Below are 12634 nucleotides of genomic sequence, written 5' to 3'. Positions count from 1 at the left end.
TTCATCCTCGGACCGATTCGTCCGTTAACAGACTGTGCCTTTCCTGATGGTGCTGAAAACAAACAAGTAAATCAAAGGAAATCTTAACTTTCAGAAAGGGCGCGAGGCCCAAGTCTACATTGATAAGTATATATTGATACATGACAATACTGTAAGGTGTGATTGTGCGCGTGTGTGTGTGTGTGTGTGTGTGTGTGTGTGTGTGTTTGTGTGCGCGTGGATACCTCTGACATATGCCAAGAACACAAAATATGCAGAACTGATCAGTGTGGAGCTGACCGGACCAAAAGGCCTGTGGGGGTCGGTTCAGGACGGGCACTCGCAAGCACAACCCAAAACCATTTCTGCGGGCTGGAGGACGAGGGGAACGCTCATCGGTAACGAGTAGCTCGGCGTAGACTTTATGTAGCATTATTTATTTAACTTGATTCCTGCTGGGACGTGACGCCCCCTCCCCTCCCCTCACTGTACCCCTGTTTGATTTTAGCTTCTCTCTTCTAATGTGAATTTTAGACGTTTACAGACTTCCTCCTCGGTTGAGTCGTTCCTCCACGAGTGCCCGCTCCTCCTGTTAAGGGATTCCCCACAATAATAAATCTTTAAACCTCTGTGGTTGGCTGCATATCATGCTCAAAAAGAAACATAATGTTTGGGTTTCACAGTATATTCATGTGCTTTTTTTTGTTGTTTTTTCTTTGCCTGATTTTTAAATGGTGTCACTTTTAGAAATAAAAACTGTACATCAGACCTTTATTTGTCTTAACACTCAGCTGATCCTGGTCCTACGTTGAGCCTTTTTATTTGGTTGTCATATTTAATTTTTTTTTCTTTTTTGAATAAATACTCTATGTATGAAACGTGTTTGTTTTTGGTGTTTGGACATCACCAGCAGGATGTTTAATCAGGTTGAATCGTTAAAGGGAATGGAAAGCTTTATAAAGCAGTTAAACGCTCGTGGTTCGTGACGTTTCCAGAGAGCGCGTGCATGTTTACACTGTGCACGGTCGTAAAATGAACTCCATGTCACATGAGGCCTGACTGCCCGCTAAAGTTCGTTGATCCCATCAGAAAGCATTGGACTGTTTCCAGTGAAGATGCCACAGCCGCTCTGTGAGCTTTGATCAGTTTAAGTGATTGATTTAAGTCACAAGAGCCACTTTTTAACAGGTTTTAGTTGTTTTTAGTCAGTTACTGCTTCTTGTGTCTGAACAGATGATGCTTCGTCGTTACAGATGATCCTTTATTGATTCAGGTGTTACAGCAGCACAAGGGCAGAAATAAGAACAGTATAATAAAAGATATTTTAATTTCAGATCAGATTTTTTTCACTTGAATTAACTTTCATTTTCCCCAGAGGATGAATCCCATTCATCTAGCGCCATCATGAGGATGTTTGTGGTTTTCAGTGAAATGTCTCCATTGGCCTGATTTGTCATGAAACCTGGTGCAGACGGTCGTCTCTCAAAGGCTGATTTGCAATAACGTAAAATAAGTTTTCTTTTAGCAAATCAGAATGACATTCCCCTCAGCCTCAGCTGGACTTTGTGTTCAGCGCTAATTAGCAAACATTAGCATGCTAACACAATGAACTATGATGGTGAACGAGTAAATGTTATGCCTGCTTAACATCAGCATGTTAGCATTGTTGTTGCAGCACTTTAGCATGCTGATGTTAGCGCTCAGCAGCTGCTAGCATGGCTGCAGACTCTGTTTAAAAAAAGACCAAAATCTGAATGAGAGGATAAACTGATGATAATTTAAAGTATACAGATTGTTAAGACTACAGAATTAAGTGGTCCAGTTACAAAGCAGCTTTCAGGAAATGATCGGGGAACTATAGGACCCCCAAACTGAGCGATACACAGAACTCTGTATCATGATATGACTCTGCTTGAAGGCAATAGCCTGTAATTAGAAATACAAATGAATAAACTACTGTTTGTATGAACATTTCAGGTGAATTTGGGCCAACAAAACCCACAGCACCAGTATAATTTCTGTCTTTTCCACATCAAATCAAGATGTGCTGCATGTGACCTACTGGCAAACGCTAGATTAGATTAATTTCACTTATTATAAATTGTCGGCTTACGCAATAAACCAATAAATGATCAAAGTGCACTGCTGAACCAACACGCCTGGCCGTGCTCAGCGCAGTGTGCAGCAGGACACTATAAAGGGATGTTATCTGTGTGCATGCACTGCAGCTGCATCGGAGCGCCACCTTCATTATTATAGACAGGAAATGGCCAGAGGGCAGTTATTGGTCACTTCCTGTTTGAAGTCCCTTCAGCGAAGACAGAGACACACACTTTATAACTTTATAACTCCCATCCCATCACTCCATATTAGCTCGACAGTGCGCAGTCACCGCTTCCTGCTTATGTAGCCTAACATCCCCTGGCTTTTAATTGCTTTATCCCTCGCTCCAATAAAACACTCATCTATGATTGAACAGTGTCCTCCTTGCACTGAAAAGGATATTTAACCTGGACGCTGCTTGTAACGTCTCTAATGGCACAGTTTCCTGCTTCATTTATACCTGTTTGTCACAGAGAGAGCAAACATTGGATCGACAGTCTCATTAATATCATCCCACCTAAATCTGATTCTGGAGGTCACTTTGACCGTTTCAAGTTTTTCCTTACAGGATGTCCGCAGCGTAAACAAATTGAACCTGCGCCAAGCACTGAGTCATTTAGGTAAATGTGCTGCTTTTACTACACTGCACACTTTGAGTTGATGGTTTGTTTTGTCTTTTTGGTTGCTCTTTATTTCCCTTGGAGGGATCCTCCAGTGGACTTCTGGAAAAAGGCTGCAGACAACAAACCATTTATCACTGACTTACTAACAATCATTACTGCAGGTCTGCCAGCTAAGTTAGTATTACTGCTGTATTAACAGCCTTTAGATATTTATACAATCTAAACAGGGACCGCTGTAAAACCCTTATTTTAAAGGACCAGTGTGTAGGATTTAGTGACATCTAGTGGTGAGCTTCCAGACGGCGACCACACGGCGTGCACTTCGCCTCACCTTCCAAACATGTTCCAGAACTTATGGTGACTGCCAAAAAACCCAAAAGGTGCTCTCTAGAATCAGTGTTTGGTTTGTCCTCTCTGGGATACTGTAGAAACATGGCGGACCCCCAGAAGAAGACCCACTCCCTCTGTGGATATGAAGAGCTCATTCTAAGGTAACGAAAACACAACGATTCTTATTTCCAGGTGATTAAAAACACCTAGATCCCCCTAAATCCTCCACACTGGACCTTTAAGTCTTATTCCAACGTGGTGCCAAATGACATAATGTCATTTAATGAACTGTTAAACTCCAGATATGAAAACTGAAGTGTTGAATCAGGTCCATGACATGACGTGAGAAGAGGACACGAGCTTGTCTGTTAGCCGCAGTTTCTGCTTCATCTCATTGGTTAGAGTGGAAAAACAATCCCCAGCTGTTCAATCTGTCCGTATATTCTTGCACGAAATGATGAAACACACTCACAAAAACACATTTACAGGAATATTTTAAGGAGGGGGAGCTTCGTTGCATTTTTCAGCCTTGGCGGGTCTCTGGCGAGGACACTGGAGACCCCCTCCACACCTCAGGATGTGCAGCTTCGCCCTGATGCTCCTGAAGCAGTGATTTAACATGCTCCTGACAGCTGCTGACGATAAGTAGAAGATGAACGGATCCAGGCAGGCGTTGAAGGTGCTGGAGAGCAACGCCATGTTCCTCCACTCCTCGCTCTCCTGGCGAACAAAGCCCACCACATGGGAGGCGTTGTAAGGCCCAAAACAGACGGCGAACACTATCAGCGTGCCGAGCGCCAGGCCGATGGCACGCAGCCTCCGCCGCCTGCCGATGTTCGGGAGACGGGACAGGATGAGGATGAATTTGACGTAGCAGAAGCAGCAGATGAAGAAGGGGATGCAGAAGAGAACCAAGAAGAGTTCCAGGCGGAACGGCAGCACGATGGCGAGCTCGTCCTCAGTGAAATCCAGGTAGCAGGTGGGTGGAGGCAGGGCGGGGCCGGTGGCGTTGTTGCCACTGTCTGCACCTTTGCTCCACTGGGCGTAGGGCATGATGTAGACGACGCTGAGGTTCAGACAGGTCACCAGCCAGAACATGATGCTGGCCCACGCGGCGTAACGAGGCCTGCGATGCAGGGAATACCTGAGGGGGTAGGCGACCCCCAGGTAGCGCTCCACACTCACAGCGGTGAGGAGCAGGGTGCTGTTGTAGATGGTGACGTAGAACACGAAACCAGTGAAGGGGCACAGTGGGAAGGGCAGCAACCAGGCCATGTCATCAGACGCCTCTTTCATCTTAAACGGCAGGCAAGCCAGAAAGATGAGGTCGGAGATGGTGAGGTTGAGGAGGAGGATGTCGATCGGGGTCGCCTTGCGATGCACCTTGCGGCAGAAGGTGCAGAAAGCCAGGACATTGGCAGGGACCCCCATCAGGAAGGTGAGGATGTAGATGGTCAGCAACAACATGGCGGCTGCTCACACAAGGGACAGACTCTCTCAGACACCGGCTGCAAGAACAAAGAAACCGTGACTCAAAAACACAAAGAACTCGAGCCTGAGTCTTCGTCTCTGAATAAAAGCAAAAACTGATAACGACTGAAATATCTCAGCAGCATCTGGATTGACTGTCATGACAGTTAGTGCAGATGTTCATGGTCCTCAGAGGATGAATTGCAATGAAGATTTCATTTGATCAAATACCTTCAAAACTTATCAGGCTCCCATCATCCTTTGCTGTACTCTGTTTTTAGTGCTAATAACCAAATAAGAATAATTGAGATGATCAACATGTTACATTTTAAACCTTAAACATGTCAGCATCGTCATTGTGAGTATGTGTTAGTTTCCCTAACTCGAAGAAACTCTTTTCATTCATTGCAACTCTTGCAAGTAAAGATGTAGAACTTGGGCTTCACATATCTCACAGAACCAGACTACATAATTTATTGTCCTCTGAAAAACATCCTGTGCACTTTGAGATGGATAAAGGCAACAACAACATGAAAAAGCCTTCAACTGGATAATGTAATGTAATGTGTGTGCTCTGTCTGTGGCTCTCAGACCAAACCCATCAGAAGAAATACATCTATAAAACAGCACTATGTATGTAATCTTCTTAGAAAGACTAAATAAATTCAAAGAAAAACTGGGCTAATTGATAATATCCTGCCAATAACAGTTAATTTCCTTTATTTAACCAGTTGCTAACATGCTAACATTTGCTAATCACAAACATGTAGAGAGGATTCAGATTCCAAGTTGCCTCGCAGCTCTTTCTAAGCTTGCAGGACATGAAAGGAAAAGTCAGATTTAAGCAGCTCTGTTCAGATGGTAGGACTGAGTCATTGCTGATGGACGCTTGTTGAAATGAAAGCTTTGCGACATCTGCAACTCCAGAAAAACGGGAACCACATAATTTAAAAAATGAGAAAAACGCAGTCGATCCATCAGAAGTGTCTAACTCACCTCTGTCAAGCTTGAAGCAGCAGGATGTCCATCACTGAGCGGTGGTGCTGTCTGATGGTGCAGCGCTCCGGCAGCATGCTTCACCTCCTGGAGGCAGACTGTTGGATCAGGTCAGATGACCGCACTTCATATGCATGTCCTGCTGAATATCTGCTGTCTCACCCTCAGCGGGGGAAAATTTAATAAGCCTCTGGTCACTCTTTGTTCTCCTCTCTGTCCAAACATCATCTCCCAGCAACCAGGTGGAAAGGTGTCGTAATAACTTTTGGTGTGAAGGGACAGAGACAAGGAGGGACAGATGTGTCAGTTACAGCATCTGCCCATAGAGGAGGGAGACGGTCTGTAGTGTCCAGCAGAGGACAGTCACGCTCATGTCCGCTCTACAGGTTCCCTCTAGAAATCTTTTATTCTGTGTTCACAGCAAAGCTTAGAGGAGTATGCAGAGCCCGTAGAGGGAAGCTGCACCTTCCTGTGTTAGTTTTATTTAAAGATGCCTTTAAAATTCAGTCCTGGAGGCTTCATCACTTATGAGGTTTTATCTTTTGTAAACTCAACATGATAGATTAGATTATATAGCACAAAAATATGTGTTTTATTAAGAGGAGTTCTGCATTAACTATGAAATAAAGGAAATACAATTAAAATATTAGAAATAATCAAGGAGGTTATAAATGAGCTTAATTAATCATCTGGACGTGTTTGACTGTGTAGCACTTATCAGAAGCAATGTTACAAAACAACAAACACATGAACACAGCAATAAAATACACAGTAATGTTGGAATAAACAAGCCGACATAAAGGACGAAGAAGGAATTAAAACTTATTGTATATTTTCAGCTGCATATTGTCACTTGTACTGTTTTTGTTGCCTGCCTGTGGACCGTGGATGTAAATTAGCATTCTTGCTAAAATCCAGCATGAATACATCTTGTATGTTTGATGCTCTTTGACGCGCTGTCTCAATCAAATAAATAGATAAATAAGAGCATTAAGTCTTATTTGATGTTTACAAATTAAACCCAATCTTACGAATCAAAGATGCTCAAAATAATCGAAGTTGTCTCTCTTTAGAACCGAACACGAGACCTTACAGCAGCACATTAAAGTCTCAAAACGCCACCAACATCTGGATCCATAGATGCGACAGGTTATTATAGCAGAAGTCAGACTGGAGACAGGTGGACTCACCTGTTACCTGTTGACACCACTCACACGTTTCCAGCTCTGGCAGCTGACTGGTGTTGGTCACTGGGCCACTGAGGATCAAACCGCTGGCTTCAGTCTGCAGCCTGTCTCAGTCAGATTGTATCACAACCCCTCCAACCAGCCCCCTTTTATACTGTCTGACAGCACAACAAACCTGTGCTCGTGATGCCAAATGATCCCTGGCTGATCTGCACCTGCAGAGGCTGAACATTAAAGACACATAAAGACCAGATGTGTCGTGTTTGTAGGACTTTAAAGATCAGCTCGCAGAGTGTTCGTTAAAACCAGCAGAGCAAGTTATCCAAAAACAAGAAGCCAACAAGAGTTCTTCTTAAATGATTGAATGACATGTTTGAATTCATTATTTGTAATCATGTCATTGATTCCTCATCATCTCTTTATTGCTTTAATAAGTGGGCTTCCTCCAGATCAATACGTTTGCAAATATTCTAAATAGTTTTTGTATTAAACATGTGACTGTACCACATGATGAAAATACTCCAGGACACGTGAAAGTCCTGCAGTTTTACTATGTGAAAGTATGAAAATATTAGCAACAAAGTGTATCTAAAGTAATGAAAGTAAAAGTACTCATCAGGCAGAACAATCACATCATTGGATCAATGATGTATAAATATGAAACTGGTACTTCAGGTTTGTATTGGTCGAGTGGAGCTACTTGTACCTGCTTCATGTACTGTTGTGTATGTTAAACACGCCGGAGATGATAAAGAAGTCCCACGTCTAACCTTTCTAACTTTAGGTGTTTATCTTATTTTCATTTAGCTCACAATATTTGATTTGTGTGTATACTCACATTAAACCGTAAATGATGTGAGAATGTTTTGCTGAGATGTTTCTGTGACAATCATGAGCTCAAACAAACCAATAATGACATTTATCAGGTTTTTATTTCAAAAAATGACCTTTTTCATTGACTTCATCCTCCAGCTGCATGCGTGCGTGCGTGCGTGCGTGCGTGCGTGCGTGCGTGCGTGCGTGCGTGCGTGCGTGCGTGCGTGCGTGTGTTGTAGCCAACAGGAAGTGACACCTGCTCATTCAAAGTATTTCAACATACTTTATTTTGAAGGACATTTTAAAGCATTTTACAGACTTAATTGAGAAAAATGAGGAAAATGTTAAAAACCAATCACTGAATGCACTGACGTTTATTGAAATGAATGATTACTTTCAAACCTGTTGATCAGTCTTCAGCCTCAGTAGAACAGATTTAACTCATCACAGCAGGAAAAGCACAGGTGTAACTGCTGACTCATTAAATACTTTCCATTCATGAGTGAGCCAAGGCTCAGACAAACATTTCATTAGCTGCAAGTCAAAATATCAGCAGGGAAGGGTTTTCTCACAGGCCAGGTTTTACCTTTTTGGAAAAAACACTGGAAACACTTTCCAGAGGATCATCAAGCGATTCTCTTCTTCCAGCTCCGAGCAGGAACCGACACCAGATGGAGCCATCCGCCACCAAACCGCCTGACAAGACGTTTTAAACCACTGACTGGTTTAAAACTGAGACTTCTGAGAGTCTGAAAAACAACATTTCTAGCAAAAACATGGATTTCCAGGTCTGCTCATGGCTTCTTTTTAAGGGGCAAGCAGGTAACACCTTCGGTCAGTCCTGTGATGTGAACGCATAGTAAGTCACTCTTGAATCATCAGCAAAAACACTGACGTGAGATACGTCAGTACTCCAGAAACATGATTCTGTCGCCTTCTTTCCTTTAGAAACACCTGATCTGAAGAAAAAGTGGCCTGATGGCGCTGTGTGATGTAGCTATTCTGCCTTTAAATGACAGACCAGAGACATCATCTGGATCAATGGCTCCCAGCCTGGGGGTCCCGACCCCGACTGTGGGTCGCCAAAGCTGCACAGGGGGGTCATGATGTCTTCTTAGGCTACGTTTACACTTAGGGAAAACGCATATGTTTTCATGCGGTTTGGCCTCTCGTTTACACACAAATAGAGTTTTTTTTTCACGGAAAAACGATCATTTTTAAAAACTCCGGCCAAAGTGGAGATTTCTGAAAACGCCGGCAACGTGTTGGCGTGTAAACAGGGTTAAACGGCGTTTTAGGTTCCGAAACGTCACAACATGTGACTGAAAATACTGAAAAAAACAAAATTGAAAATACTATGTTTACACTCGCAGCCATAGGTTTGGCATAGTTATGATGGCGCTCAACGGCGTATTTATCCTGGTTCATGTAAACAACAACATTTTTGAAAACGATGTTGTGTGCACGATGTTATTTTTGAAAACGAAAAGGCCAAAATATCCGTTTTCCAAAATACCCTGCTACGTGTAAACGTAGGGCTAGATCAATGGTTCCCAACCTGGGGGTCCCGACCTCGACTGTGGGTCGCCTAAGCTGCACAGGGGGGTCATGATGTCTTCTTGATTTTAAGGGGTGTAAGAAAACAGTTCATGGAGCTCTCAGTAGAAACGCAGTAACGCAGTTAAAATGAGCAAAGAGCTAAAAGAGCGATGGACGAGTGTCAGGGAGCAAAGAAAACCGAAAAAAAAAGCCCATCAAATTTGTACAATTGTTAAAAAAATACACTACACACAGACAAGTGTATAAAAAATTCACAGGAAATCAGCCAAATCGCTCATTTTACACAAACTTCCTGCAGTTATTGTGCTCATTATTTGTGCTAATTGTACAGTTGATCAGCTGTTCTGTGCTGTTATTGTTATGCATTGAACATATGAAATATCCATAAAACATGTCACTCAGTCAGAGATCGCCAGTTTACTCAGTGACAGAAAAGGACAAAGGTTGGGAACCACTGATCTGGATCATCTGCTGGTTCATCTGTTAGGAGCAGTGCTGATGCTGGATTTTCTGGGAATGTTGGAAAGTTTCATCAGACTGTCTGTGAATGTTTTTATCCCATTTCTCCTTTTGGATTTGTTGCGATTGCTTTTCCCACAAAGTCTTCCTCCTGACTTACTTTAGTCACCTCGGGCCCCGCTTGGCTCTTCTCAGATAGCGTCGGCGGTACCTTGACATTTGCGACACCTTTGCCGCTGTTACATCGATACCGAGACCCTTCAATCTGGCTGAAATGGCTTTGCCGTCCACAGATTCTTCCGATGATTCCCCTCGACACTGCTGGCGACAGCATCAGCATGACCACGGGCTCCAGGAAAACATTACAGGAGCTCGTCAGCATTGCGTATGTCCTCCAATCGACGTTTTCCTTCAACACAAACCCCACGATGTGCGAGGCGTTGTAGGGCGCATAGCACACCACAAACACGGCCAGGGTGGAGAGCGCCACAGCCAGGGCTCTTCTCTTTCCCATAGGACGCAAATTTGACTGCCACACCAGAGTAACGCAGCGCAGCGTGCAAAATGACGTCACAATAAGAGGCAGAAGAAACAAGACGATGGCCATCTCCAGGCGCAGAGGCAGCAGAACAGCCAGCTGGGAGGCAGTGAAGTGGTCGTAGCAGACTGAGGTGTCACCATTAGTGGAGACAAAGTGAGCTCCTCCTTCAGCCACCAGAGCAAAACCGAGGTGGAGGAGCACCAAGGCCCACAAGATAACACTGACGAAGCAGGACAGTCGAGCACAGCGGTATCTCTTGTAGATGATGGGGAATGCGATGCTGAGGTAGCGCCCCACCATCACGACGGTGAGGAACAGGCAGCTGCCATACAGCGAGGAGAAGTGGAAGAAGCTGTAGACAATGCAGATGGCTGCTGGCAGCCTCCACTCCTGAAACAAAGTCTCCATTATCTTGATGGGCAGCCAGGCCACGAGCATCAGGTTGGCTACGCACAGGTTGAGGGCGTAGACCACGTTGGGTGTGGCGCCGTGCTTGCAGGCCTTGCGCACATACACCAACAGGACCAGCAGGTTGGCGGGAAGGCCCAGCAGAAAGGTGAAGACGTAGATGGAGAGAGCGACGTAATCTTTGGAAGCCAAGTGCATCTTTCAGTTGAAGATGTGGACACATGGAAGACCAGCAAAGAGGTAGCACTGCCGCCAATCTACCATGACAGAGGTGAGTCTTGCAAACCCGAACCGAAAGGAAAGTCTGGACGGAAAGAAGCAAACAAACTGATTATTCGAGGAATAGTTAGGCTCTCGGTTCTCCTCGTGTCCCCTCCATTTAAAAACCGCATGTTTCAGAAGAATTCTCCGTTCGGGGCAGATTTCTCCTTTTCCAAGCTGCTGCAGTGGCAGGTTTGTCCCTCTGTCATGTTCAGACTCAGCTCTGTGACACAGCCCACGTCCCTGACAGCCAAACAAAAAAAAGAAAAAAGGAGGCGGTGGCCACGAAGGTGCTGATGCATGCGGGCACGAAGGAGGCGAGGTGCACATGACATCATGACAGAGGTGCAGATAAGGAGACGCATCCACTCATGCAGAAGTAGGGGGGCATTTAGCAGGCACCAGGCTGCCTTAATTGCCCTCTCAGTGGAGGGCAACACACAGGTAGCATCTGGGCCCTTAAGTGAAATGATTCAGAATAATTCAGCGTGCCAGGAAGCACATGGCCGTCCGCTTCCAGCCGAGGACGTTTAAATGAACTGGCTGTAAAGTCATAAATGTGCTGAAGCTGATGGTCGATGCGAGGACAGGACTTGTTTGTGGCGTGGAGGCGATTCTCACAGCTTTATGGAGACACTGAGTTCTTTAGTGTGTGTATGTGTGAAAATGGGTGTGTATGCAAAAAGGCTTTGGTGAGGAAAATGGAGCAGAAAATCACTGTGACTTGTTGCAGAGCCATTTTATTGGAGCAGAAACAACATTTTTCCAAGAAAAGACCTGCAGCGGTTCAAAACATGGCTGCTAGCAGTTTGATCAGTCTATTGATCCGCTGTTTAAATGTGTTTATCTTGAATGTTTGGAAAATAATGACTACATATTCCTTTAATTTATTAGCTGATGTGAAATTGAAATCAGCACAGCCTTCAGTCAGCTCTCATGTGTCGTCTTTCAGGGCCGTCAGGAGGTCGCAGTGGGTGTTTCCAAAATGAGGGTCATTTAATTACTCACAGGTGTCAATCACAAAAGTAAAGTATCAGTAATAGGATGCTAGGTAGGACGCCAAACCCTTGGCACTAAAATAACCCTGAAAGCAACCCTATGAGAGCCGTGAGAGTGAACCAAAACACCAAATCTACAAACCGGACGGCTAAATAAAAAGCTGGAACTCACTGTAGGGCTCTGTAAAGCTGAGGCGAGCTGCAGATTCAGCTGATAATTCTCGGTAGTGTCATCACTTCGACTCTTCCTCATCGTCACAATGTCAAATCAACACTCTTTCTCTCGAGTGTCTCCCACCTTTAAGGCAGGGGTGACTTCCCAATCACACAATCTCAGACTTGTAGCGCTCACTGCTTTATCCTTCTGTGCCACAAATGGGTTTATTTTGATGGTCCATATTTTCAGCTTCAGCTTCAGCACTCATATTCAAGTTTCCTGGTCATTTCCAAAGAGGTTTCTTTGAAAGAACTAGTTGATATGATACTGACAAACTGATAATCAGACACGTTAAATTTCTGAACAGACAATTCATCTCGCTCTAAACCATCAGAGAAGAGACAGACCAGACATTTCCTAAAAAGTCTTTCTCTCTCGTCCAAATCCTGCAGCACCTGACACAAACACACCCATCCGAAGACATCACAAACGAGGCAGGGGAGAGTTGTGGGGGTTCATTATCTGTATATCGTGTTTAGTGCCTGTTTACTTCAATTTTATCTAAACCGTGTAGACTGTATGAGTCTACAGTTCAGGTCATTATCGCCGTCTTCATGCTCCAAACAGCATCAGTTGGTCAAACAACATGGCATGGCCAAACAAGCCATTAAAGCTATAAAAAGTTGATAAAAGCAATGACCTTACCAAACACGTGAGGACCAGAAATACTGACAAGACTAAAACCA

General features: G+C 44.3%; 2 protein-coding genes across 2 annotated transcripts; both read right to left on the bottom strand.

The window, feature by feature from the left end:
* Window positions 1-3530: 3530 nt before the first annotated feature.
* LOC139346247 (free fatty acid receptor 3-like) lies at window positions 3531-4502 on the bottom strand. The gene has a single exon (XM_070985234.1). It carries the CDS (start codon window positions 4500-4502, stop codon window positions 3531-3533), a length of 972 nt encoding a protein of 323 aa, XP_070841335.1.
* Window positions 4503-9617: 5115 nt separating this feature from the next.
* Window positions 9618-10670, bottom strand: LOC139346101 (free fatty acid receptor 3). Its single transcript, XM_070985002.1, has one exon. It carries the CDS (start codon window positions 10668-10670, stop codon window positions 9618-9620), a length of 1053 nt encoding a protein of 350 aa, XP_070841103.1.
* Window positions 10671-12634: the final 1964 nt, after the last annotated feature.

Source organism: Chaetodon trifascialis, chromosome 17, assembly GCF_039877785.1.
Source record: "Chaetodon trifascialis isolate fChaTrf1 chromosome 17, fChaTrf1.hap1, whole genome shotgun sequence".
Lineage (NCBI taxonomy): Eukaryota > Metazoa > Chordata > Actinopteri > Chaetodontiformes > Chaetodontidae > Chaetodon > Chaetodon trifascialis.
Note: the sequence above shows the minus strand (reverse complement) of the source record. Positions and strands in the feature narration are given on the sequence as shown.